The sequence below is a fragment of the Rhamphochromis longiceps genome, linkage group LG8, assembly GCF_057381845.1.
Source record: "Rhamphochromis longiceps isolate RC_006_pf linkage group LG8, R_longiceps_female_GT1.1, whole genome shotgun sequence".
NCBI classification, from domain to species: domain Eukaryota; kingdom Metazoa; phylum Chordata; class Actinopteri; order Cichliformes; family Cichlidae; genus Rhamphochromis; species Rhamphochromis longiceps.
The window spans coordinates 10348389-10374297 of NC_140564.1; the positions used below are offsets into that span (position 1 = coordinate 10348389).

General features: G+C 42.8%; 1 protein-coding gene across 5 annotated transcripts in view; it reads left to right on the top strand.

Annotated features, from left to right (window-relative positions):
- Nucleotides 1-1789: 1789 nt before the first annotated feature.
- itgb4 (integrin, beta 4) overlaps nt 1790-25909 on the top strand; it is a 28230-nt gene continuing 4110 nt past the window's right edge. Inside the window, exons 1-39 of one of the 5 annotated variants that reach the window (XM_085415707.1) lie at nt 1790-1978; nt 4994-5081; nt 5162-5255; nt 5783-5905; nt 7740-7822; nt 8282-8364; nt 8893-8994; nt 9111-9315; nt 9390-9486; nt 9584-9755; nt 10987-11250; nt 11357-11446; nt 11533-11655; nt 12508-12675; nt 12761-12837; nt 12957-13165; nt 13635-13738; nt 13831-13926; nt 14024-14156; nt 14252-14377; nt 16647-16765; nt 16856-16889; nt 16981-17175; nt 17279-17382; nt 17459-17517; nt 17632-17655; nt 17762-17910; nt 18018-18197; nt 18296-18444; nt 19146-19353; nt 19457-19774; nt 19927-20099; nt 20452-20632; nt 20853-20990; nt 21076-21258; nt 21342-21470; nt 23979-24143; nt 24241-24387; nt 24767-24901. In XM_085415707.1, coding sequence (XP_085271833.1) covers nt 7747-7822; nt 8282-8364; nt 8893-8994; nt 9111-9315; nt 9390-9486; nt 9584-9755; nt 10987-11250; nt 11357-11446; nt 11533-11655; nt 12508-12675; nt 12761-12837; nt 12957-13165; nt 13635-13738; nt 13831-13926; nt 14024-14156; nt 14252-14377; nt 16647-16765; nt 16856-16889; nt 16981-17175; nt 17279-17382; nt 17459-17517; nt 17632-17655; nt 17762-17910; nt 18018-18197; nt 18296-18444; nt 19146-19353; nt 19457-19774; nt 19927-20099; nt 20452-20632; nt 20853-20990; nt 21076-21258; nt 21342-21470; nt 23979-24143; nt 24241-24387; nt 24767-24901 — 4915 coding nt within the window. In that variant the 5' untranslated portion in view covers nt 1790-1978; nt 4994-5081; nt 5162-5255; nt 5783-5905; nt 7740-7746. Of the gene's footprint in view, nt 1979-4993; nt 5082-5161; nt 5256-5337; nt 5906-7739; nt 7823-8281; nt 8365-8892; nt 8995-9110; nt 9316-9389; nt 9487-9583; nt 9756-10986; nt 11251-11356; nt 11447-11532; nt 11656-12507; nt 12676-12760; nt 12838-12956; nt 13166-13634; nt 13739-13830; nt 13927-14023; nt 14157-14251; nt 14378-16646; nt 16766-16855; nt 16890-16980; nt 17176-17278; nt 17383-17458; nt 17518-17631; nt 17656-17761; nt 17911-18017; nt 18198-18295; nt 18445-19145; nt 19354-19456; nt 19775-19926; nt 20100-20451; nt 20633-20852; nt 20991-21075; nt 21259-21341; nt 21471-22133; nt 22290-23978; nt 24144-24240; nt 24388-24766; nt 24902-25909 lie in introns of those variants that run through there. The other 4 variants (XM_085415708.1, XM_085415710.1, XM_085415709.1 and 1 more) reach the window with 4 other exon arrangements.

The following is a 25909-nucleotide window of genomic DNA, read 5'->3' on the forward strand; positions in this document are numbered from 1 at the left end:
ACTGGGAAGAGTGAATCTACAATAGGCAAGCAGCTTGGTGTGAAAAAATCAACTGTGGGAGCAATCATCTGAAAATGGAAGACATACAAGACCACTGATAATCTCCCTCGATCTGGGGCTCCACGCAAGGTCTCATCCCGTGGGGTCAAAATGATCATGAGAACGGTGAGCAAAGATCCCAGAACCACACGGGGGGACCTGGTGAATGACCTGCAGAGAGCTGGGACCAAAGTAACAAAGGTCACCATCAGTAACACACTACAACGGCAGGGAATCAAATCCCGCAGTGCCAGACGTGTTCCGCTGCTGAAGCCAGTGCATGTCCAGGCCCGTCTGAAGTTTGCCAGAGAGCACATGGATGATACAGCAGAGGATTGGGAGAATGTCATGTGGTCAGATGAAACCAAAGTAGAACTTTTTGGTATAAACTCAACTCGTCGTGTTTGGAGGAAGAAGAATACTGAGTTGCATCCCAAGAACACCATACCTACTGTGAAGCATGGGGGTGGAAACATCATGCTATGGGGCTGTTTTTCTGCCAAGGGGACAGGACGACTGATCCGTGTTAAGGACAGAATGAATGGGGCCATGTATCGTGAGATTTTGAGCCAAAGTATTGAGTTGTATTTTTGTTATTGACCAAATACTTATTTTTATTTTACTAATTTTACTAATTTACAAATCCTACCATGTGGATTCATGGATTTTTTTTTTCACATTCTGTCTCTCACAGTTGAAGTGTACCTCTGGTGCACATTACTGACCTCTGTCATCATTTTAAGTGGAGGAACTTGCACAATCAGTGGCTGACTAAATACTTTTTTGCCCCACTGTAGCAGTATATTTGTTTTTATGTTTAAGTGTTTTTATAAACCTTCATACACAATTAAAACCTTAGTAAGGTTGATTATTCATTTCTATTTTGTTTTTTCTTTTTAAACCTTTTCCCCTTGGGTTATAATTCAAAAGGAACAAGAGAGGGCACACTTTGGAGGTGAGCCCGCCAGACACACCCAATGTACAGCTTGTGCTGAGCAGGTTACAACTTTACCCCATTTATCCACTGTCATCACGATATGACTCAAAAATGTGTACACAAAAACCCTTATGTTAATACATTTTAAAACTTGTGTTAATGTAGCTAAACCTGATTTAAAAAAAAAACCCTGAGCCACTATTTAATAAAACTCCATTTTTCCCCCCTAACCCTAATTAACAGCTAGCTACAAAGGAGTACACGGCTACATTAAGAAAAAAATATCTACCATTTTGGCAATAAAGTAAAAAAGTATTAATATTATTTTGAGAAAAAAAAAAGTCAAAATGTGAACATTACAGTTTATTTTCTTAATGTGGTCCTAATACTCCCTAATACTAGCTAAACCTAATTAAAACAAGTGTTACTTTTTCTGTTAGCATATAGCATTTTACCCCTAAAATGACAGAGTAGCTGTGTTTTTATTGAGGTAATTATTCACATAGTCTGCGTTACTACATGTCAACCTCATTAACACAGCTTTCTATTACAATGTAAAGGGTAGTTATTTGTGCTTTTATAGAGATATTTGACATGAGGAAATTTTTGTTGCTACACTTCAACGCACAGTTTTACCAAAGTTATTAATTGGTAGCATGATTGTTTTGTAGCATACATGGTTGCAAAGCTGTGTGTGAAATGTGTGCGTAGTAGCAGATTTATTAGTGGGAAGAAGAAGAACGGGGAGACGCCATTATAAGTGGTGAATGAACTCAGTGATCCAACAAGCGCAGTTTTTGTCATGTAAATTGGCAAAGAGTGGGCCAGTGACTCAGACTGAAACGTGGAGAGGGGAGCTGGGAAATGGGGACATTCTTGTTGGGCTTCTTGTCTGAATCCAAAACTTTACCCCTTTCTTTCCAGCTGCCTGCGGTAGGGAGAAAACCAGCTCCATCAATTCTGCAGATGAGTCCAATTCACGACAGGAGCATCGTGTAAACAGTAAGTAATGTCTAAACTCATAATCAGCATGTCTGCATATGCAGGAACCAGCAGTGTATTTGTGGTCCTTGAACGGTTTATTATCAATTTTACCTTTAGTTCCCACTGAGGGTGAATCATGGTAACTGACTGGTATATGTATAACCATGTATGTACATGTATAATTAGCACAAAGCTTCTTTCACATGATCCCTTGCTTGATTGTACAAACGATACAGCAGGTGTGCCACACCTTCCCCTTAACTCGTTCAACATCTGAAAGGGCTGTTTAGATTGGCATCTCTCCTTCAGCATTAGCCAAAATACAAAAAGTGTTGAATAAGAAGAGTTGTTTCTAACAAGTTTTGTTCCCCTGGAGAGTCAGCCATTGTCTCAAACCAGATCTGGTTGCTAGGAGTGTATGTCCCCATTCAGGCTGCTCATGTTGTGAAAGGGAAAAGAGATGTTTTCACATTTAAGTTTGAGTCCTTAAATCCCAGATCTGGTCCACGCGTTGGATAAGATGTGATGCGGAGACAGTAAGTGATTGTGAATAACCTTTAACACCTGATGTGTGGTCTGCTGGAGAGCAGAGGAAAAGGCTTTCCAGATAAATACACATAAAATTGCTCAATTGGACTCTGCCCCTTACTGGAATTTCTGCTACTTCCTTTTGCAAACTTCATGCAATGCAAGAAATTTATTAAAGAGCAAAAACTTAGACTGAAGCAAAGATTAAAGGGTTAGTTACAGTAAAAGGGCAGAGCGGGGGTTTACTGAGAACGTTTAACAACAAAACAGTCCAATGATTAATGAGAATCCTGACATCTAAACAAAAAAGCCTGAGGGGCATGGGTTTTGAAGGAATGTAGGCAAGTAAAAGATAATAGTTGAAGTGTTTTAAAGTCCAAAACAGACATCTAATATGTGGGTTCTCATAGAACTCAACCGGAACACAAGCGAGCACACAGCAGCACAAGTGCTTTCCTGTGAAGATCACTCAACACTGCAGCAATATAGTGTTAAAATGGAAATGATTCTCACTCATAGGCAGGGCTGGATAAACATCACAAGGCCTGGTGGCAGGCGAATTGCTTTTGGGCCGCCCCCTACGCTATAGAACCCGAGTGACTTTGAACGTGGCATAGCTGTTAGGTCAAAAAATGCCTTGTTGATGCCGGAGGTCAGTGGAGACATCTTGAAGTTGATATGAAAGTGAGAGTAACCAAAGGAACCAGCCAGATGGCCCCGCCCCTCCCTGAGCCTGGTTCTGCCAGATGTTTCTTCCTGTTAAAAGGGAGTTTTTCCTTCCCACTGTCGCCAAAGTGCTTGCTCATAGGGGGTCATATGATTGCTGGGTTTTTCTCTGTGTGTATTATTGTAGGCTCTACCTTACAATATAAAGTGCATTGAGGCGGCTGTTATTGTGATTTGGCGCTGTATAAATAAAATTGAATTTTGAACTCATCTCAAACTGGTTTCTTCAACATGAGAATGAGTTGTGTGCTTGGATGGCCTTCACAGCCATCAAGTCAAAAGAAACACAATTTCAATTTGGGACTTTGGCCAACTGGTCCTGATGTTGCTAACCCAACCAATAATAAATATTAGGGGTGCAACGATACACAAAATTCACGGTTCGGTTCGGTTCGATACTTTGGTGTCACGATTCGATATTTTTTCGATACAAAAAAATGTTCATGCCTTTTTAATTTGTCATTTATTAAAATTATAAATATATATTTTAACTCAAAAGTACAGTTTTTAAATTTAATGTTGTTGAAACAACAAAATAATAAAAATAAATCTATCTGATCGAGGAATCACTCATCTTTGGAAAAGAGAGTTTATTACAGAGAAATGGCTCTTTCCAAAATAAAAGCTATACTATCCGCTTCTTCTGGGCTATATTCTCAGCAGCATATTAAACATATCAGGTCCCCATAAGGAGAATCATGTGCTAACGGCTGTCTAAATGACTCGGGTAAAGTTTGTAGCATGCGTGCTTGTTGTTTTTGTCTGCTTCCACTTGTCTTTGCACTAGGATGATGTCGGAGTAAATGTGCAGTCATATTCATTGTGTTCCCACTAGTGCTGTCAACGTTAATCTTGTTAAAATGACGTTAACATCATAACGCGGCAAATCTCCGTTAACAAGTTACCGCGGATCGCCCCGTGCGTGGGGCTGGACGGCGCCAACACCTTAACAAGCTAACTGCGCTAACGCACTAGTTCCCATCAATTGAGCATTGCGTGGCACATCCATCACACTGTTTTACTTTTGTCCATGACGCGCTTACCATCAGGGTCATGCTTCACATGAAAAACAAGATAGTTCCAAAGGCCAGATCTGAATGAGGGTGGGGGAGGTTCAATTTCGGGTAGCGTTGAGGCAGTTGCCATGTTGCAACGAGCTTAGCTTCTGTCTTGCTAGCTTGTGCTGCGCTCAGTGGATCTGCACTCGACAGTGCAGCCTAGGCGGAGTAGTCGAACGCAGATCCACTGAGCGCTCAACACAGACAGCATCGTCAGAAGAAAAGTTGATAAAATAAATAAATTTTTTTGTTTTGTTCGATACATATGCGTACCGAACCGAAAGCACTGTATCGAACGGTTCAATATCGATACGAGTATTGTTGCACCCCTAATAAATATATGCTTCTTTTACTGACCATTGTCGTGCTGGGCAAATGTCACTGCAGGAGTCCTGAGCTGCAAAATCCAAACATGAAAAAAATAAATAAAATTCAAAAGCGTGACCCCCTAAAAGAGAAAAGAAAAAAAGAAAACAGATCAAACTGAAAATGTTCCCTTTTTTAAAAAAATGTTTTGTTTCGCACTTTAGAACCTCCATACATGAGTTTGAACAAAATGCGATGTCGTGCAGAGTTGGAACACGGAGCTCTTACGAGCTGCCCCATCAGGCATTAATATACTTCTTCTTGCTGTTCGGTTGGAAAGATGTTCCAACAAATTGTGAGAATGACACTTGAATATATTTAAACATTGAAACTGTGAAATTTTCTTTACCTTCAGTTTAAAATGTACCTACACCAAAAAAAGGAAACACAGTGAGGACTGTGAAGTGTGGCAATCAGTACATTAATATGAAATACTGGAAGATGTAAGTACAAGAAGAAAATGTGCCCTGCAAGTATGAGTACACGGTTGTGTAAACACAAATCACAGAACTGTTTCCCGTAGCCTGCAGGCAGAGCTGCTCTGTGTGCCACTCCCAAGAGCATGGGAGGAGGCTGCTGAAGGAGGGGACTGACTGCAGAGTGTCAAGCCCACACAGGTGAACTCCCGCTGGGGTGGAATGCAACGGGCGGGAGGGGGGGCTGACGCACAGAGGTGTGGACCTTTTAACTTAACAGGGTGGGGAAGATGGAGGCGGCGGAAGGGAGTTAACTCTATCTGTTAGAACTACTCACCTGGATAGGAAAGAGTGTGTGTGTGTGTGTGTGTGTGTGTGTGTGTGTGTGTGTGTGTGTGTGTGTGTGTGTGTGTGTGTGTGTGTGAGCATGCAGGAGCAAAAGGAGGGATCAAGTCACAGCCCTCGCAGTATATTCAGTCAGCTGCTCTCACTGAGTCTCATATCTCTCCCACATACACTCTGAGAAACACACACACTCACTCTTACTTGAGTGAGCGCAGTTTGAGGGCAAATAAGTCAATATTTGACCAGAGCGGACTGTACAGGAACAAAGAAACAGAAGAGAGTAGAAGCTGGAAGTGCGTCCGTTTCTGTTTGTAAGGGGAACTGTCAACTTGGTCACAAGGATTTGAAGTTTTTGGTTTTTTTTTTCCTTTTTCTGCTAACAGGTGGATACAAAAACTCTTCACCAAACTCCTGGGTCAAACAAAGCAGAGAAAAAAAACGGGGAAATAGTTTTCTTATTTATTGCTGCACCTTTGGACCTGGACTGGGCGAGAACACAGTAACAGGTTTGTTTGATCAGTAATCTCTTTGTGTGCAGTTGTAAATTGCCTGATGGCTCCATTGTTTTCAGCGTCCTCTTTAAACGATAATCGCAGAGCTTCGAGAAATCGACTGGCTACTCTACCTGTTGGTGTTTGCATGACTTTTGAGCGAAGTGTCTGGCTGTGAAACGTGTGTTATATAACTTTATATCAGGCCACATGGTTTTAGAATTGCATGCAAGACCGATGACTGAGGTTTAAACAAAGTTGCTTTAAGTTTACTTGTTATTTTCTTTTTTCTTTGTGTGTGTTTGTGAATTTGGCTTCTCGTTCTGCATGATTGCTCACATCAAAACCCAGACTGCAGTGTAGCACAGGTGAAGTGGATCAGCTATGGGGAGAGTAATCCTTCTTCTTTTGCTGCCTGTTGTGTTGCTGCTTGTGTTGTGCTGTTTGTGGTTTTATGGGAGGAATTTGCAGATAGCAGGGCGGGTTTCAGGTGTCACCCTTCAAACACGTTACAAAAGACCCTCCTGCCCTTTCACTGATGATGTCAAGACGAGGTCGGACCCGCACCCAGCGGTGGTATGTTCACCTGGCGGGCATGTTGTTGTCTGTGCAGAAACAAGCCCAGCTTAATGCCCCGCAGACTCCTTCTGAGCAAAGAAAAAAACAAAAAACAGCACGAATGACTCTGCTCTGTTTTCTGTCCCCTCAAAGCTGTAATTTGTGTCAGTGTCAGTGTCATAAATGCCTGCGTGCCTTTGATTTCGCCTGAGCGGGAGCAAAATGCAAAGTTGCACTTTTTTTTTTAGCTCATATTCGATGACTCATGATTAAGTTTGGGGATAAGAGCTGGTTTGTTCTGTGTTTCAGGCCCAGCTCTTTATTGCTCACGCACACACCTGCAGCCAGCTCAAGTTCACACCGAGTTGCCAGGTTGGCTTTCCCATGTGTTTTTCAGGCTGTGTTTTTAACTCGCACAGGTCATTCTCTCGCCCGAAGGAGAAATTCCTTTTCAGGGTTGTAAATCTTCGTGGCGCGAATCACCTTCTTTTCCTCCTTTTTTTTCTGCGTGTGCGCTCAAATCGCATATGCCCACTGCAGCAATTACAGAGACCTTTCATGCCACACAGCGCCCTTTGTTCAGTGCCATGTTCGGTGGAGTGTTTTTTGCAGCTTCCATCCAAGATTCCAGAATGAAATTATAAAGTGGTTTTGTTGTGAAGAGTCTGCACAGCGTGCTGCTGCGAATATTTCCAGGTCCCACCCTGCATCCGCCCTTTCATGTCAGGATTCGATCCATCACTCTGCTGCAAAGATAAAGTTTGCTGGGAACCTTTTTTTCTTTATTGATCTGTATCTGAGATTTCCACCTACACCGTTACAGTGGAGCTGTATTGAATGTGTGTAGTGCAAGATGTACGGTCCCCAGTATTGGCCACGATCGACCTCAGAAGCAGCTTTTTCTTCTGCTGAAGTTTCTTCTAGAGAAGTCAGTTAACAGTTTGAATTAGAGATGACGATTTATTTATTGTAAATGGCTGTACTAACATATTCTCTCTTTGCTAACACTCCTAAAAAGTGTCCAGTGTTTTAAAGAGTAGAAATCAGTGAATGTATTTTAATAGGGTCTAGTGTTTGTCTTTGGAAGCTGCTGTTTTCCCAAACTGAAGTGAAGGTAAGGGGAGCGTCTGGGCCTGGTCTCTCTGTCTGGCCCCGAGAGTGCAGGTGGTTCAAATTACACCAGAGGGAAGTAGATTCTCTGACCTTCTTTTTTTCTTTTCTTTCCCTAAAAGTGGATTTGAGAATTCTTCTACATTTGATTTTTTTCAAATTTGTTCTGTTTCTCTTGCAGGAAGGAGATGGGGAGATGGACGTTACATCTCTCGGTAGGGATCGCGCTTGTAGCGGTCCTGTTGACCTGCTCCTATGCTGAAGGTGAGAAAGACCAGATACATGTTACCTCAACTAGACACACATTTATTTATTGAGAACATTTATTGTGAAATATTTCTCAGTGCTGTTTGTTTGAAGCTACTGAGGTGTAGATTGACAGAACCTGTGCTATCTGCAAACTGTCTTGTGCTCATTTGCAGATTTTTCACCAGATTTGTACTCATTTCATTATGTCGACTAAATTACAAATTGATTACTGAAAGCTATAACTGGCGTATTTTTTTTTTTTTTACGAATGAAGAAGTTGGATTTGACCTTAATTTTATAAAAGCTCTATTAAACCTGCTGGTTTAGCCAACTTTTATGGAATACAGGACCAAAATGAGAGATTTGAAGATGTGCTTGGTGTCAGTTGAGCTGCTGTTCACAGGTTCGGTTCTCACTGCGTTTCCTCTCTGTGATTCCTTCTGAGAGCGTTTCATTTTCTTTCTGCTCCAACAGAGAACTACTGCTTTGCCTCCAGGGCCAGCTCCTGCTCAGAATGTCTGCAAGCCGGGGTCGGCTGCGCTTACTGCTCTGAAGAGGTGAGAGTAAAAAACTGCAGAAATACGAAAGAGCAGAAAGACGATTCATTCTCAATGTTCTCATTCTTAGCATTTTGAATTTCAGGTGACACTGTTGCCTTATGTGAAGTAGTGAAGTTTATCTATTAGGTTGTAGTCAACAACTAATACATAAACAATGACATTTTAATGACAGAAAAATTCCTGTTTTTCAACTATACACTAAAGAAGTGTCTGGTTTTTTTTTTTCTTGAAGTAAATTCACAGAACAAAGGATATTTTCTGTGAATTAATGAAAACTTTATGTTTTATAATTACAGGACAGTTTGGGCAATGAACTGCAAAAACCTTTTCTGTGATTTTACACATTTATCATGTAGTTTCACTGGTCCGACCCACTTAAGTCTGTTGTGTATGTTCTGTATAATGAGTGTCACGTCCCTGGTCTATAGACTGAATGTATTCCCTTTCCAATCATCTTACCTAAGTGGTCAAATGAAGATTCTGCAGGAAAGCAGTCTTCACAAATCAATCTTCCTTCTCACTCAGACCTATAATGGCCCTCGCTGTGACCTGCATAAGAACATAATTGTCCATGGCTGCCAGGCTGCAAGCATCATTACAGTTAAAAGCAGCCAGGAGATACTAAAGGTAAGTGCTGATCACTCTTCCACCAGTTTGGCCTCAGATTAATTGTTTTCAGTCAAAAGAATTTCTAGATTTCAACTTTCACATGTTCTTCTTCTTCTATCTCTCCTTCTGCGCAGAACGAATCAATCAACGTCAATCTTGAGAAGTCTCAGGTGTCACCACAGAGTACCATGATGACCTTCCTGCCAGGGGAGGAGAAAAACATGACGGTGCAGGTGTTTGCCCCAGAGAAAGGCCCTCTGGATCTTTATATTCTTATGGACTTTTCAAATTCCATGGAGGACGATTTGGACAACTTGAAAAAAATGGGGAAGCAGTTGGGTGAGCATCCTTGCAAAGGCGATGTGTCCTGATGAGTGTCGATGTTATACTGACTGGGAATGTATTTCCTGTAGCTTTGCTGGTGGGGAAGCTGTCGAGTGACTACACTATTGGATTTGGAGAGTTTGTGGACAAAGTGATAGAGCCCCAGACTGACATGAGGCCCATCAAGTAAGAAAAAATGAAGAAAGTTGAGCACAGTCTGTACGTGCATTAACATAGTCAAAACATAATTTCCTCTTTGTCTTTTTTCCATCCTCTTTGTCAGACTTAAACAGCCATGGCCCAACAGCGACCCTCCGTTTGCTTTCAAAAATGTCATTAAATTGACAAGCAACGTAAGTGAATTCACCGAGAAACTTCAGAAGGAGAGAATTTCTGGCAACCTGGATGCCCCAGAGGGAGGCTTCGATGCCATATTGCAGGCTGCAGTGTGCGGGGTAAATAAAAATACTAAACCAGTGTTGCTACGCCTACATTTGTGTTAAATTCACAGGTCTAAGACTGTCACCGGGTCCGTTTTCTGCCGCTTGTCTGGGCCAGGTGGCAGGGGCAGCAGCTTAAGTAGAAAAGCCCAGTCCGTTGAACAATCACCTCCTCCAGCTCATCAACCGAAACACAGGCATTCCCAGGACAGCAGAGAGATGTAATCTCTCCACTGTGTGCTGGATCTACCCCAGGACCTACTCCTGTTCTACCTCTCCTGGTAGGAAATGCCCAGAACACCTCAAACAGGAGGCATCTTTGTCAGATGCCCAACTAGCTCCTTTCTTCCTCAGGAAGAGGCAAAGCCACCTGTCAGAGAAAGCTAATTTCTACTGTTTGTATCCACAATTGTATTCTTCTAGTTACTTCCCAGGGCTTGTAATCACAGCTGAGGGTAGGTTCATAGACTGACAGCTTCACTTTGACTCTCTGCTCTCTTCACTACGACGGACCTGTACATCACATCACTGCAGATGTGATACAAGTTGGTCTGTCAATCCCTCTCTTTTCCCTCTCTCCTCGTTTGTGAGCAAGACCCTGAGATACTGAAACTCCTCCGCTTGGAGCAGCAACCTGGAGCGGGCACTTCACCCTCTTCCTGCTCAGAACTATAGCCTCAGACATGAAGGTGTTCATTCTCATTCCAGCTCAGCTCTCAACTGTTCCAGTGCTGGAGATCACCACCTGATGAAACTAAGAGAACCACATCACTGTGTCATTCACACTAACTCTCAGTATTCTCACATATAACTATACTTTTGTGCCAGTTTATAATTTTTTGTAAACATATTTTTCCCAGCAGTTAAAAAAAGAAAAACAATGTCTACAATGCTCCATTCCTCTATCATAACATGAACCGAAGTGTGACGTAATGAAACGAACACTAGTTTTTCATGTACAAAAGGTTATTTAGGTCCTTCAGGCCATATTTTGAAAACCCTGGTGGTAATTTTACCAAGTAGCTTATAAACACAATATCTCTTTCCTGTCAAATAGATGCTATTTCCATTACAGTTTAGTTTCTTCTGTTTCCAAGTGGGCAGAAAATGAGGAGTTACTGTTTGAGGAATATTTGGAAAGAAAGGCTTCTGACCAGCAAAGGTTGAACATGCACGTTTTCCCTAAATGCCCTTGTAATTTATTTACCACATATCTTTTGCACTACATTGTATTTTGTTATTCTAGGATAAAATTGGCTGGCGACAAGGCAGCACACATCTCCTGGTCTTTTCCACGGAGTCAGCCTTCCACTATGAAGCTGATGGCGCTAATGTGCTAGCAGGCGTCTTGCCACGCAATGATGAGCAATGCCATCTCAATGAGCAGGGTTCTTACACAGAGGCTACAAAACAGGATTACCCATCAATACCAACGCTGGTCCGTCTCCTGGGAAAAAACAACATTATCCCAATCTTTGCTGTCACTGACCACTCCTACACGCACTACCAGGTTGGTGGGCTTTAGATCTTCATATTTCACTTAAGTCATACCGAAAGTCTGTGATAAATAGATAACTCCTTTTTTATGCCATGACATTTTTTTGTATTGTGTGCAGAAACTCGAAGAGTATTTTCCCATTGCTGAGGTTGGTCTGCTGCAAGAAGACTCATCCAATATCCTTGAAGTCATGGAGACTGCCTTTACGGTAACAGCTCACGGTTGCTAGCACTTTGTACTCTGTTCAGTCAATCTCTGCATGCTGATAGGTTTTTATACTGTGTGTCTTTTCAGAATATCCGAGCTAAGATGAGCATCCGTGCAGAGGACAGGCCCAAGGCTTTCGAGGCGAAGTTCTTGAAAGAAAGTGGACAGATTGCAAAATACGGGGAATTTAATTTCCAGCCAGGAAAAATTGTATGTGCCAAAAAAGATATAAACAATTATTTTACTAATAAATGTATTTGTGTAATAGATTATTATTTTTGTTGGCAACAACTGGGATTTTCAGAATTTAAATGATGTAACACCGCACTCCCTATTTTACTGTAAAAAAAACTGATCTACATAATTAAGACTCACTACAGTTAACTGCATGATAAAGCAAACAACAAAAGAGTCATAAAATCAACGTGAGGCTATTCTATCAAACGTAATAACCATTTTACTCTGTTGCCAAATGGTAAATAATTATTTTTCACTAGTGGCATGTGGTGACTTTTACAGAAAGGCAAGCAGAGACAATGAGCCCCAGACATTTTGGCCAAAATGGTTACTAAGAGAAAATTTGTGTTACAGTGGAAAAGGATACACTGTACAAATCATTTACAAATCGTTAGGTTTTGCTTGCCCTGGCAGAAAACTACTGTTTTGTACACATTTTTGCCCTGTTAAACATCCATAGATCTATTTTCCTGCTTATCCAACTTAGCTATACATCACCAGTCTTTAACAGGAAAGCAAGAGAGAGACAACCAAACATGCTCATGTTCATGCCACGGCCAGTCACCAGTTAACCTAATAAGTAATGAATGATGAAACTGATGTAACCAGATCCAAATCAGAGTTATAAAAGGAAACCAGGCCAAAACAGTTTTGAATCAGCTTGTAAAAAATGCATTTTAATACTGTAAAGTCTGATATTTTCACATGACAGTCTGTGGGGATTGATTTACTTTTTTAGCCAACCACAGGAAGCAGGAACAGGAGGAACTACCTAAATGGATTTGGTGACATGATTTTGTGTGTGTGTGTTTGTGTGATTTCTAGGGCAAATTCGTGATGCAGCTCAAAGCTCAACGGATGATTGATGAAAACCACGTCTGCAAAATGGACCCGAATGAAAACAAGGGAGTAATGAGAGTCAAACCGACCACCTTTAGCACCGGGGTCATGGTTGATGCCACAATTTTGTGTCCAACCTGTGACTGTGAGAAGGTTAGAAGCACACAAAAAGCCTAGTTAAAGTCACATTTCTTTATGGCAGATCATCTTTAAAAGACTATCTTTAACTCTCCTCCAGTCACCCATTCGTAATGCACCTCGATGCAATGGAAAAGGAGACCTGGTGTGTGGGAAATGTCGATGCCATGGTGGCTGGTGAGACTTAATTATTCATTCTATAGAAATAATTTAAAAAAACTTACCAGGATGGCACATATGAAAATGATTTCAGACTTTTTGGTTTAATATAGTTTGCTGTCACGTCTCCTCTCCAGGGTGGGTCCTTTCTGTAATTGTTCAGGGAGTGGTTCAGCTGCAGACATCAACCAGTGCAAAGCAAAGGAAACAGATGAACCTTGTTCCGGACGCGGAGAATGTCAGGAGTGTGGAACCTGCATATGCTACAACCCAAATCAGTTTGAAGGACCCTACTGCGAGTATGACAAGACCCAGTGCCAAAGGCATGCAGGTTTCCTCTGCAATGGTACGCCAGACTGTGATGTTTTGTGACTCTTGCCACTGCAAACTAAGAATAATGGATGTAGTCACGGTGATGTCACCATATGACTTTGTCATTTTGTGTATTTTACCCTAGAAATTATCGGCTTGGCGCTACTAATTAGTGCTAGGCAGCAGGCTAATAAAATACTGGAAATTCACTCATTAATGCTGAAACACAGACTTCTTGAACATTTTTAGACAGCCTCAAGTGGCCACTAGGGGAACTGCAGATTTTTGACACTTTCATGTTAGCTTATTTTTTCAGTCAGAAGTCAAAGGGACATTTAGCAGATAAAGACTCAAGTAAATTGTAATTGTGTTTGTTTGCTGGGTTTGTTAGCTTTGTCACCTTGATAATATTGATAATAGCGATCTTATTTTCCAGCAGTGTTACTTCCAAAACTCTCTAAATGTACAAAAATGTTACATCTCATTCTTTCCTCTCTCATCAGACCGTGGCTCTTGCGTTAAGGGTCAGTGTGCGTGCACTGAGGGCTGGACAGGAAATGCTTGCGAGTGTCCCACGAGCAGCCAGACCTGTCTGGACAGCAAAGGGGTGAGCAGAGCCATTTATATTTGTTAATTAAATTGAATTATCATGTATCTTTAAATATAAGAAGCGCATGACTGTGTCCTTGTGTGTGCCAGGTTATCTGCGGGGGTCGAGGTAAATGTGTATGCGGCCGGTGTGAATGTTCAGACTCTGGGATGGAGTTGACTTCAACCTGTGAGCCAAATTTCCAGGTGGGTGGATAAGTAGATATGTAAATACTTTTTAGCCTCAGTTAACATCTGAGTGGTCTTGCTTGAGTTTCTCTTCGTGTGTTCGTAACTTTTCTAGGCTCAGCTAGGTGTGTGTGAGGGCACGAGGAGTTGTGTCCAGTGTCAGGCCTGGAAGACGGGAGAGATGAAGGAAACAGAGAAGTGTGACAAGTGTCCGTTCAAAGTCATCATGGTGGACGAACTGAAAAAAAGTAAAAACCTACAAATTAACTTAAACAATGATTATCAGCTAGGACACTTTTAGCAGTAATAACACACGCTTAATGATCATGATTTGCGTTTTCAGAGGAGGAAGTGTATGAGTCATGCAGTTTCCGTGATGAGGACGATGACTGCACGTACCACTACACCGTTGACAACGCGAAAGATTCAGAAAAGACAGATTTGGAGGTTCAGGTGCTCAAGAAGAAGGGTGAGTGTTTGTATTTTACATCTGCTCTGTGCTCTTGTGACAACAGCTTATGTGTTATAATATGTGATTGCTGAATGTGGAGGAATCCTACATGATCACACAAATTTCTTTAATTTCAAAGTTCTTGTCATGAGTGTGATAAGAGTAGCTTGGAGAAAATTAACTGCAGGTGTAGTGTGTCGTGTGCAGAGATGGTGTGTACTGTACTGTAATCGGATTACTTTTTTCAAGTAACGAGTAAAGTAAGGGATTACTATTGCAAAAACGGTAATTAGATTACCTTTACTTTCCCGTAGGAACGCTGCGTTACTGCGTTACTAAAACCGTGATTTTTTTGCGAGAATGTCTCACGACAGTGACGTAAGCGAGTGCGCCGTTAGCGACAACAGCTGTGTGCAGATCAACAATGGATCATATATCGATTGTGGGAGAGAGTATGAGCGTGCAGCGTTTAAAGCGTGGAAGTACTGACCTTACTTTGAGTTTGATTCCATAAAAAGTGACAAAAACATTAGTGTCCGCTGTGCGTGGGAAGAAAACTTCTTTTTACAGCGAAAAAAACCCCTAAACTTCCGAGCAAGCACCGAGTAGCTACGACGTAATGGGAACCTCACAGAGAAAGTCGCAGATTCTTCAACTGACCGCGGCACACCTGCACCAGGGTAAACCTCCGCCTACCCTACTCCTGCTTTACAGGTGAAAATAGAGCAACAGGACCGCTAGTCTTTGACTTTATTTATTTTCTGCTGTGTTTTACTTTCATCTATTTGAAAGAGTGAGTGTAAACACAAAAAATATTTTATTTTATGAGCTGGAATGTGCAGAAAATAGGTTTAAATGTTAAACTAATTTATTCAAGTCAGAGAATGTTGCATATAATTAAATTTTTACTTGATGCATAAAATTAAAAGATTAAAACTGATAAAACAAATTTTAAAAAGAGACTTTTCCATTTGATTACATTTTGTATGATGGATTATGCAGAAAAAGTAGAATTGGGCTGAAAGATCTATCGCTTTATAACCTCTTCAGGTTGTAAATTGTGTTTTTAAAAAGTAACTAAGTAACTAAGTAATTAATTACTTTTGAAAATAAGTAATCAGTAAAGTAATGGGATTACTTTTTTGGGAAAGTAATCAGTAATTAGTTACTGATTACTTTTTTCAAGTAACTTGACCAACACTGGTTGTGTGTTGTAATCTTATTAATAGTAAATAATAATGGATTGGATTTATATAGCACTTTTCAAGGCACCCAAAGCGCTTTACAATACCACTATTCATTCACTGTCACATTCACACACACTGGTGGAGGCAGCTACAGTTGTAGCCACAGCTGCCCTGGGGCAGACTGACAGAAGCGAGGCTGCCATATCGTGCCATCGGCCCCTCTGGCCAACACCAGTAGGCAAGTAGGGTAAAGTGTCTTGCCCAGGGACACAACGACCAGGACAGAGAGCCCAGGGATCGAACCGGCGACCTTCCGGTTACAGATGCGATTCCCAACCCCCTGAGCCACGGTCGCCTAATAACTTCAACCTAATAATAACCTTAGGATTAATTGTTCTTTAACTTTATGCGCTCTTTATTTAGGCAAACGTATTTAACGACACTAAGAAGTGCAGTGAATCTTATCAGGCTTGAAAAAATGAACCTCATACACACCGCCAGCTCTTCTGGTAAAACACCGAGGCTCCGGGACGTGTCCCGGATCTGCCCCAAAGGCCTCCTTCCTGAAACCCCCAGTAGGCAAGCTAGTGAGTTACCTGAATGACAACTAGCACCTTTTGATGTAGCGAAGTAGTGGCTTTGGCACTGAGCGTGTCCCAATTGCCCAAGCTCTTAACCCTGTCTCAAAGTGAAAACCATGTACAACCTTCAGAGGAAGCAACTCCTGTTTTACCTCTCCTGGATTGCAGTCACTATGGCCCCACCAATGCAGCGAGCCAGATAAGGTCCTTTCTTAAAAAAAAGAGGGTTAATCACAGTTAGCAGTTGGATAGAACTTCCTCCAGTATGTTACGGCGAATGAGCTCTGAGCCCTGGAGTAGATGGCTTCACTCCACACTTTGTAATCCAGTCTTGATGTTAAGAAATAAAGATTTTCAGCAGTATTCTGTGACTGCTCATAAACCGATATCCATAACTGTTTTCAACAAAAGATTTAATGATATCACACAGACTTTAGAACAACAAAGCTGCAGCTCTAGCAGCTGTGCTTTCTATGATTTTGTTTCTAACTTTATCAATTTCTCCTGACGACTCTTCAGACTGCCCCCCTAGGAGCCTCTTGTGGTTGCTTCCCCTCATCCTGTTCCTCTTGTTGCTGTTGGCTCTTCTGCTGCTTTGCTGCTGGAAGTATTGCGCCTGCTGCAAGGCCTGCTTTCAGGTAATAAACACTCACATTTGGAACTGTAAATAATTAATTTTTTATATAAGTCACAGGGGAGGTAATGGTTTCTGTCTTTTCTCAACACAGAGCTGTCTGGCTCTGCTGCCTTGCTGTAGGAGAGGTAAGATGTTTATCATGTTGTATATTATTCATCATTTCCAGCAGGGGTTTGTGTTGAAGGTGAGCGACCTCATGTTGAATTCTATTTTCAGGCCGCATAGTTGGATTCAAAGAAGATGAATATTTGCTCCGTCAGTCTCTGCTTACCTCAGATCATCTTGACACACCGATGGTGAGGACCGGTCCACCCAAAGGTACTGATGTGGTTCGCTGGAAGGTTACAGACAATGTCCACCGTGGACCCAATCACCCCCAGGCTCTAATAAAGCCAAACCCTAAAGAGACCAGTGAGTTCTTTCAAAAGCAGAAAAATTGAAGAAAAAGTCAAATGGAGTTTTGGAGTAAAAAAAACTTTTACACACATTTTTTCTTTCTTTTCAACTTTTGTAGTCCCATTCCCGATCTCACTTCGACTGAACAGGCTCTTCTCTGAGAGCCTGACACACCCCGATTCCAGAGAGGGTGACCAGCTCCGCAAGGAAGTTGCAGATAATGTGAGTCTTTTGGATTGTTTGTGGGCATGTATCAGTGTAGGAACAGTTTCACTTAGCTGTTTGTTTTTCCATTTAGCTAAATGAGTTGTACAAGCAAATTCCTGGGGCGCAGAAGGTGCAGAAGACCTCCTTCAGGTAAGATGGACTAAATGTCCAGTAACACCAAAATATGTGTGCTTTTTTGTCATCAAAGCTAGAAACAAATGGTTGATTTTCTCAGTAATTGTTGCTTTTTCTTTGCCCTTGCAGAACACAGAGAAATGCTGGGAAAAGGTATCATTAATATTGTAATAATGCAAGAAAACGGTACAGGTTTTGTCTTCTTAGGGAACCTAAGGTGATTCATGTCTAACTTCTCTGGCCCTGCTGTGCTCTTTAGGCAGGACTACACCATCATGGACACCGTCTTGTCTGCTCCTCGCAGCAGCTACCCAGATATCGTCAAACTTACTGAAAAGAACGTCCAGTCTGGAAACTTCCACGACCTGAAAGTGGTGCCGGGCTACTACACAGTAGCTACAGATAGAGGTGTGTGTTATTTGCGTGCCCAAATGGTTAAAATGGATCTTTTGTTTGCAGCAAAGCCAAGCTATACTCTTATTACTGCCTGCCATAAATCTGCTCTTCTTCTGCAGAGGCTGCTGGAGCCATAGAGTTCCAAGAAGGTGTGGAATCAGTAGACGTCCATGTGCCGCTCTTTGTCAAAGATGAAGACGATGACAAGAAACAACTGCTGGTGGAGGCTGTAGATGTGCCTTTGGGGATTGCAGAGATTGGAAAACGTTTGGTTAACATCACCATCATCAAAGAGCACGGTGAGGAATGTTGAGTTAAAGTTCGAGAGGCCCTGTGGTTTGAACAGTGTATGATGTTTGATCGTATAAACTGATTCTTTCCTCTGTTCCTCCACCAGCCACCAGTGTCTTTTCATTCCTCCAGCCGTCTTACACCTACAGCAGGAAGGATGGAGTGGCCAACATCCCAGTCAGCAGAGAGATCATTGAGGACGGACGCACACAAGTCGCATACCGCTCACGAGACCTCACTGCCAAGGATAAGAAGGTGAGCTGCTGCGTACTGGTAGCATGTGCGGCTTTTTATGTATGATATGGATGGGACTGAAAAATGAAGCCAACATGGCCACATTAAGGTGTCTCCGAAAAGTGAGTAAGCACTCACAGACGTCCATGTTAAGACATTAACACGTTTACAGTCCGAAAACTGTATCATCTCTACAACTTGTTAATAACAATTGTACACTGGGTGAGTGTTTTATAACTCATCCATTTGGATGCTGTTGGGACTTTAAATTCAAAAAGATTTTATTTTATTTTTATTTATATACCAAAGGTGGATGCACCTTGTTAACCATCATCCAAATATGGTCACGATTACCTCTAAAAATCCAAGGACGTGACCAAAACACTAAATGTATTATTTTCAGCCAGATTTAGAAAGCAGGGGTCTCCAACTCCAGCCCTTGAGAGCTACTGTCCTGCAGCTTTTAGATGCATCCTTGTTCCAACACACCTGAATCAAATGAACGGCTTTGCCACACTTGAGGTAATTCGCGCATTTGATTCAGCTTGCTGGAGTAGCTGACACTAAAAGCTGCAGGACAGCAGCTCTCGAGGACTAGAGTTGGAGACCCCTACTTTAGAGCCTTTACAGGCTTGTGCCAACTTCTAATCACAGTCAGCGTGTGTGGTATAGGTCAGTGGGTTTTCCACATTACCAAACGGTTCCTCCATAATGTATTTCAGGACTACTTGACTGTAGAAGGAGACCTGACCTATGGTCCAGGTGAGACTCAGAAGATAGTTCCTGTTCGTCTCCTGGAGCTGAGTGAGAAAGATGGTCTACTAGAAGACAAACAGGTCAAACAGTTTGTCATGGACCTCAGTAATCCAAGGCAGGGTGCCAAGCTGGGACGCTACCCGAGAACCACTGTTACCATCGCAGACCTGCCAGGTAAATGGATGCACAAGTGTTCTGATCACAGCCTTGATTCTAAGAGAAGAATTGATCGCTAAAGTTGCTCCTCTTTCCCACATTATCGCTCTTTATCACACAGAACCCAGTGTGATGGCGTTCAAGAAGGCCACCCAGAACTTCACCACAACAGATCCAACCTACACCATTCCAGTGGTCCGCACTCGCAGCCCCGAGACCCCTGCCACAGTGAAATGGCGCACCAAGAAGGCCCAGCGCTTTGAGTTATCTGGCCCTCTGAAGTTTTCTCCCGGAGAGACAGAAAAGAACATTGTGATTGATCCAAAAGCCTACCCCGGACCCATCCAGCCTGAGACCTTCCAGCTTGAGCTATTTGACCCAAGTACCAACGCTTCTATTGGAGACAAGAAGACCACCGTTGTCAATGTCACAGATGGAGGTAAGTGTGTTGAGGTGATGTTGAGTGAACTGTTAGTTCCACAAACACATTCATCCAAAGATTTACTGAAATGGCATTTGAGAAGTTTCAATCATTGTGAAACAGAATTACTGCAAGTTTGTTTATCTGGTAATTCCTTCCAATCCCCACAGTTCCAAGATCTCCTGAAATAGCACAGATGGCACAGAAGGGCTTCATAAACAGGAAAGCTGCCTCACCTGGTGGTCACCTCCTCTCCCCAGAAAACCCTAAGGCTGTAGCAACTGGACCCAGAAGCATCCGCCTCAACTGGGAACCTCCACCTGGTAACCCCATGGGGTACAAGGTACGCGAAATATCGCTGATAAGGCCTTGAAACAATATTTATCAAACTCACTGACTCCTAATCGGCCATTCACACTGCAGAAGCGAACAAATTTCTTTAAATCACGCTTGATTTTTCTGATTGTTATGCACGAAAAAAAACAGGTCTCACCAACCACATCACTGCATTTGGCAGCTTTTTTTTAGGACAGATTTTCTGCAAATCACGCACGACTTTCAGTCAAGTTCAAAAAAATTCAGGATTTTATTTCATTTTTTCGCAACGCGCTTGGTGTGTAGAGGGCTTTAGTTTAAGAGCTGAATCCCATCAAGAAGATTTTTGGAATATTTATCAAGTCAGTGTTTTCTTTTAGGTCAAGTATTGGATCTATGGTGATCCAGAGAAAGATGCCCAGGTCTTAGATGTGAAGACTCCACATGCTGACTTGACCAACCTGTATCCCTACTGTGACTATGAGATGCGAGTGTGTGCCTACAATTCAGTGGGAGATGGCTACGATACTGACGTCGTCACCTGTCAAACACTGGAGGATGGTAATTACTGTAAACCCAGTCAATTTCTGTTAAATGCAACTTCTTTTTTTTAACATTAAAGCCCAGATTCCTCCAGCTTATAGCTAATAAGGATGCCGTGGTTCAATGCAATCATGTTACGATACAATTTACCCCCCACGTTAGAGCTAGTTTGTTTGGAACAACCTGTCTCAAGGCTAAATTTAAACTCACAAATGGCTGCTGTGGCATTTTCCCGTAGTGCCCGGAGAACCTGGTCGTTTGGCCTTCAATGTCATCAGTCCAACTGTCACTCAGCTCAGCTGGGCAGAGCCTGCAGAGACCAACGGCAACATTACGGCTTACGAGGTCATCTACACGCCCATCGATGACGATATGAGTAAGAGACCCGCTCGTAAAACACAAAAGTTCTCCACATGCGCTGGGAGCGCCAAAGTTTGATTCTATCCTGTTGCTTCTCGCAGAGCCAGTAGGACCAGCTAAGAAAGTGAAGATCGACAATCCTAAAAAGCGAATGCTGTTGATCGAGAACCTCCAGAACGCACAAACCTATCAGTACAAGGTCCGTGCCAAGAACAGCGTGGGCTGGGGTCCCTTCAGAGATGCAACCATCAACTTGGCATCGCAGCCAGCCAGACCGCTGTCCAGTAAGTCGGTGACAAAGACCTCCCCAGAGCGCTCAGCCTCCATGAAAAATCATTTACCCCTTTCTTTTTCTTTCTGCCCCCAGTTCCCATCATTCCAGATGTCCCCATTGTGGATGCCGAGGCAGGAGATGAGTATGACGGCTACCTGATGTACAGCAACGAGGTGCTGAAGTCACCTGTAGGCTCCAAGACACCCAGTGTGTCTGGTGACGGTGGGTATCCAGAGCCAAAAGCACAACCTCCTCTTGAGAGCTGATAGTGTCAGAGAACGAGCTGTGACTGTAACGTGGATCCAGTGATTTCAATTCATACTCTTGATGCTCCGAGGCATCGTGTGTTAGGCAACGTGTTCTTTATGCAAAATATGCTGGCCCTTCTGAAAGAGAAGGAACATACATACTTTTCCTTTTTTGGGTTCTTTCTAATTTTTTCAGGTTTTTAGTATAAAACGTCTGAAAACATAAAAAAGACCCACCAGAGCTCTGAGACTCTGTGTTATTCTCAAGGCTCTGTCATGCTTTTTTGATACCACTTCCATCTGGCGGCCTTTTCCTACAGGCAGCGCCCCAGTCAAGCAGCAGCAAAAGTCTGCTTCCACTGCATCCGCAGAAATATGCAGTAGATGTCTCTGTGATCACAAACCAAAATGTCTTCAGTCTGCTGTCACTCTCCTGCTTTTTGCAGCCATTGTGTTGCTCTCATTTTTCTCCAGTAGTGCTAAAGTTGCTACTCACTTCCAAGACAGTTTGCACTTAAGCGATATATAATCACATCTACAGTACATGCATGCAGTTTGTCTTGTAAAGTACTCTATAGCAAAACAAACAAACCCACCCTTGGCCTGCTTGCTTCTCCACTGTAACCACCAAATCAAGGCTGGAAATATGTCAAGTTGGTGGGGTCCAACCTGGATCTCCGTAAGGTGTCGTGGAAAAGGCGAGTGGATGTCATCCCCAGTCGGCTCAGCACAGACACAGAGACGAGCTCAGATGAGACCCCCAACCCCAGCTACACCAAAACACCCCTGCCAGGTGAAGAACACTCCATCCGACCCCGCAGATAGGCAGCCGGCATGCCAGCTGTTACGCACGGCCAGTCATGCTCCCAGCAAGGCAACAACGTTTCTCTCTGCTTTCGTGGTTTAACTCATACTCAAATGTTACCACTTGTCCTTAGTCGGCACCTGCCCCATCTATCCTGCCCAGAGACGAGCACTGGCATCAACTGCTGCACCTCCAGTTGATGATCGGGTCTATTCTCTTTGTGTCCCACTGGGGAGGTTGTGATCTGGAGGCAGCTTGCCTGTGGTATAAAGCTGTATTACAAGCTTAGTTAGTGTGCAGAAGCACAGAATAAACAGGCTTTTTGGGGGGTTTATTAATTAAAATACAGTTTCATCTCTGCAGAGCACTTTTCTCGCAGCTCTTTTTCCTTTTATTTTCGAATGTGCTTTTACATACGCGGCTCGGTTATTCACATTGAGGAGGCTGCCAGTATTTGATATGTTTTCTGCACATTAAGCAACAGCATTTACAGTTTTGCTTCTGTAGATGAAGACATGCTCACTTCTCTACTTGCTTATAGAGAAAGTACTTTAGTTTCATCATGGGATACTTTATCCACAATGAAATATCTCAATATTAACTACATTAATTTGGAATGGCTAAACTTTAAGACTAATAATATTTCTTATCAGCCTAAATGCTAAATGGCCTGTATTTATATAGCGCTTTACTAGTCCCTAAGGACCCCAAAGCGCTTTACATATCCAGTCATCCACCCATTCACACACACATTCACACACTGGTGATGGCAAGCTACATTGTAGCCACAGCCACCCTGGGGCGCACTGACAGAGGCGAGGCTGCCGGACACTGGCGCCACCGGGCCCTCTGACCACCACCAGTAGGCAACGGGTGAAGTGTCTTGCCCAAGGACACAACGACCGAGACTGTCGGAGCCGGGGCTCGAACCGGCAACCTTCCGATTACAAGGCGAACTCCCAACTCTTGAGCCACGATCGCCCCAAGCCTAAGGGGAGTGTTGTAACACTAAGAAGTTATGTGTACCAACATGCCGAGATTATATAATAACTGTGTTTGGTAGTGTGTGTTAGCTTCCTAGCCTTTAACCCGAGTTCTATTTTGCTGTTTTATTTCTGTGATTTTTATGTTTTTATTTTTACTAACCAGCTTAAACAAAATCAGTAAAATTTCTATGCTGTAAAAAAATTTTTCTGACTGGCTCTTCCTTACCTGGCTTCCCCAAGTTGTTGTACACCTGGATACTCGCTGGTGTTGCAATACAATGACCATATAAGGAAATCTGCGCCGTCTCCGAGTTTGGCTCACATCGATTATTTGTACATACTGTGACATTATTTGTTACTTTGGCCATGTTTAAGGTGAGCGTCCTTTAAAATATGACTCTATGACCTGCTGCAATACAAGTAAGCATAACATGTGATTTGCTTGGAGAAAAATACAGTCTTCTAGCAATAAAAAAGAAGTGATTTCAGCTTGATTGAATGAAAAAGTGCGGTTGTAGTGTTCACTGCCCTATTGCACATAAGCGGGACTGAAACTGTTGCTGCTTTACTCTCCGCGTTCTGGCTGAGGCTGCTTCCCATCAGTGGCACTGAGAGTGAATGAACGCTTTAAATGTTGCAGATTGTGTACTGTGTTATTAACAACCCCGGCTCTCGCTGTCGTGCATCACAGATTATATGAACGGGAAGTGGGAACAGAATTTCCTTTTCCCCGGAGGGTCAGGAACACGTAACCTGTCAGCATCGTCCTCCCCCATGTCCACTCTGAGCTCAAACTACAGAGGGGCGGGCGGCTCCTATACCACGGAAACAACCACCACCTACTTGTCTGGGCCAGGTATGATGGGAGGGTGGGAGCAGCGCTGAGAAAAAGTAAAGTAAAACTTCATAACGCCGCATGTCTTTATCCTTCATCTGTCTCTCCTTCCATGCAGGAGGCTCTCGCAGACAGGATTTGATCGGAGGTGTCCACACCTCTGACGTTATCCTGAGGAAGCGTTCGGAGAACCGAGGCTACATGGAAGAAAATATCCGTGATTCTATCGTCATGGGGGACCTGTCAAGCAAATTCCCAGATCTTGGTAAGTTTTCACAGAGGTTTGAATTAATTTAGAGAAATTGAGAATGAATTATTTCTGTTCTTCTGGCCACGAGAGACGCTTTTCTATTTTTTTGGAGTGCAACAGTAAAGATGCCGTGGCAGGTAAACTATGCAAGAGCATGAATGAGCCCATTGGTTTGGACATCTGTTAGCAGGGTTGGGGCTGTTGGGGCTTTGCAGGAGCTAAGCTGACTATCGCTGTTTCTCCCTCCCTCCCCTCGTTTCTATTCTACTTCTTTTTTCTTCCCTCCTTATGCGCTTCCCTCCCCCTTCTGTTTTGCTTCCATCATTTTCTTTACCTCCTGGTGTCCTGCTCCCCTCTACCCCTCCCTCCTTTCCCCTGCTCAATGCGCCATCAGGTGGGTTCGGCTACACTGGGATGCAGAGCAGCTCTCAGAGTCACTTCAGCTACAGCCTGTCTCAGGGCTCGAGGGCCAGGAATCAGTCTTCAGACGTCAATGAAGCCTTGTATAGTCTGGACAGGGTTCTCCATGGTAAGTCTGCAGCATACAAGCATGGAAGCACTGGAAGGGTTTGCTGGGTGTGATGCATAAAGCACCCCTCTGCAGTCTTCGCTGCTTCTTTAAACGTGTGGAACTTTGCCTCGCTCTGAGATCCGATGTTCTAACAACTAGAAATCCCTTTTGTTTTAGATTAACACAATATTTCATTCATGTATACACATCACATCATTATTTCAAGGGGAACACACTCATAAAACAGACTTGATGCTAGCAATTGATATCATAAATTCAATCACCAGCCTCACCGACAAAGGGAATCGAGACCTTAGATTTTCATACAAACTGACTCCTTGTTGCAATCAGAGTAGTCGCCTCCTGCTGGCCGTTAGAAAGAATTGTGCCTTGGCATCACTTTTTTCAGACCTAGCAGGGATGCTAATAGTCAAACACATTACAGTTTTGCTTTTTATTGAATTTATTCATTTGCTTAACAGCTAGACTTTCTCCCACCCCAACCTGTCACAGCAGATGGCCCCGCCCCTCCCTGAGCCTGGTTCTGCTGGATGTTTCTTCCTGTTAAAAGGGAGTTTTTCCTTCCCACTTTTGCCAAAGTGCTTGCTCATAAGGGGTCATATGACTGTTGGGTTTTTCTCTGTATGTATTATTATAGGGTCTACCTTACAATATAAAGCACATTGAGGCGACTGTTGTTGTGATTTGGTGCTTGAATTAGTTTCAGGAGTTGGTGGAGATGAATATTGGGTTTATTATATTTTTCTTGTAGCCAAAACCACCAAAACTCGTATGTCATAAAAGGTCTGTGAGGGAATTTGATGTTAAATACAGTTTATCCTGCTGCCTTTAATCGCAGTGCTATTAGGACTACGCAAGAGCTGTAATGTATAATGCAATATATAATCTGTGACAGTCTTAAAATCAGTTCCATCGCTGCAAAGCACTCAGAGTAATGGAGATAAACGGCTTTGTGAAATTAGAAAAGTCATTTAAATCTAATCTGTCCCCTCTCTGATCTGAAGA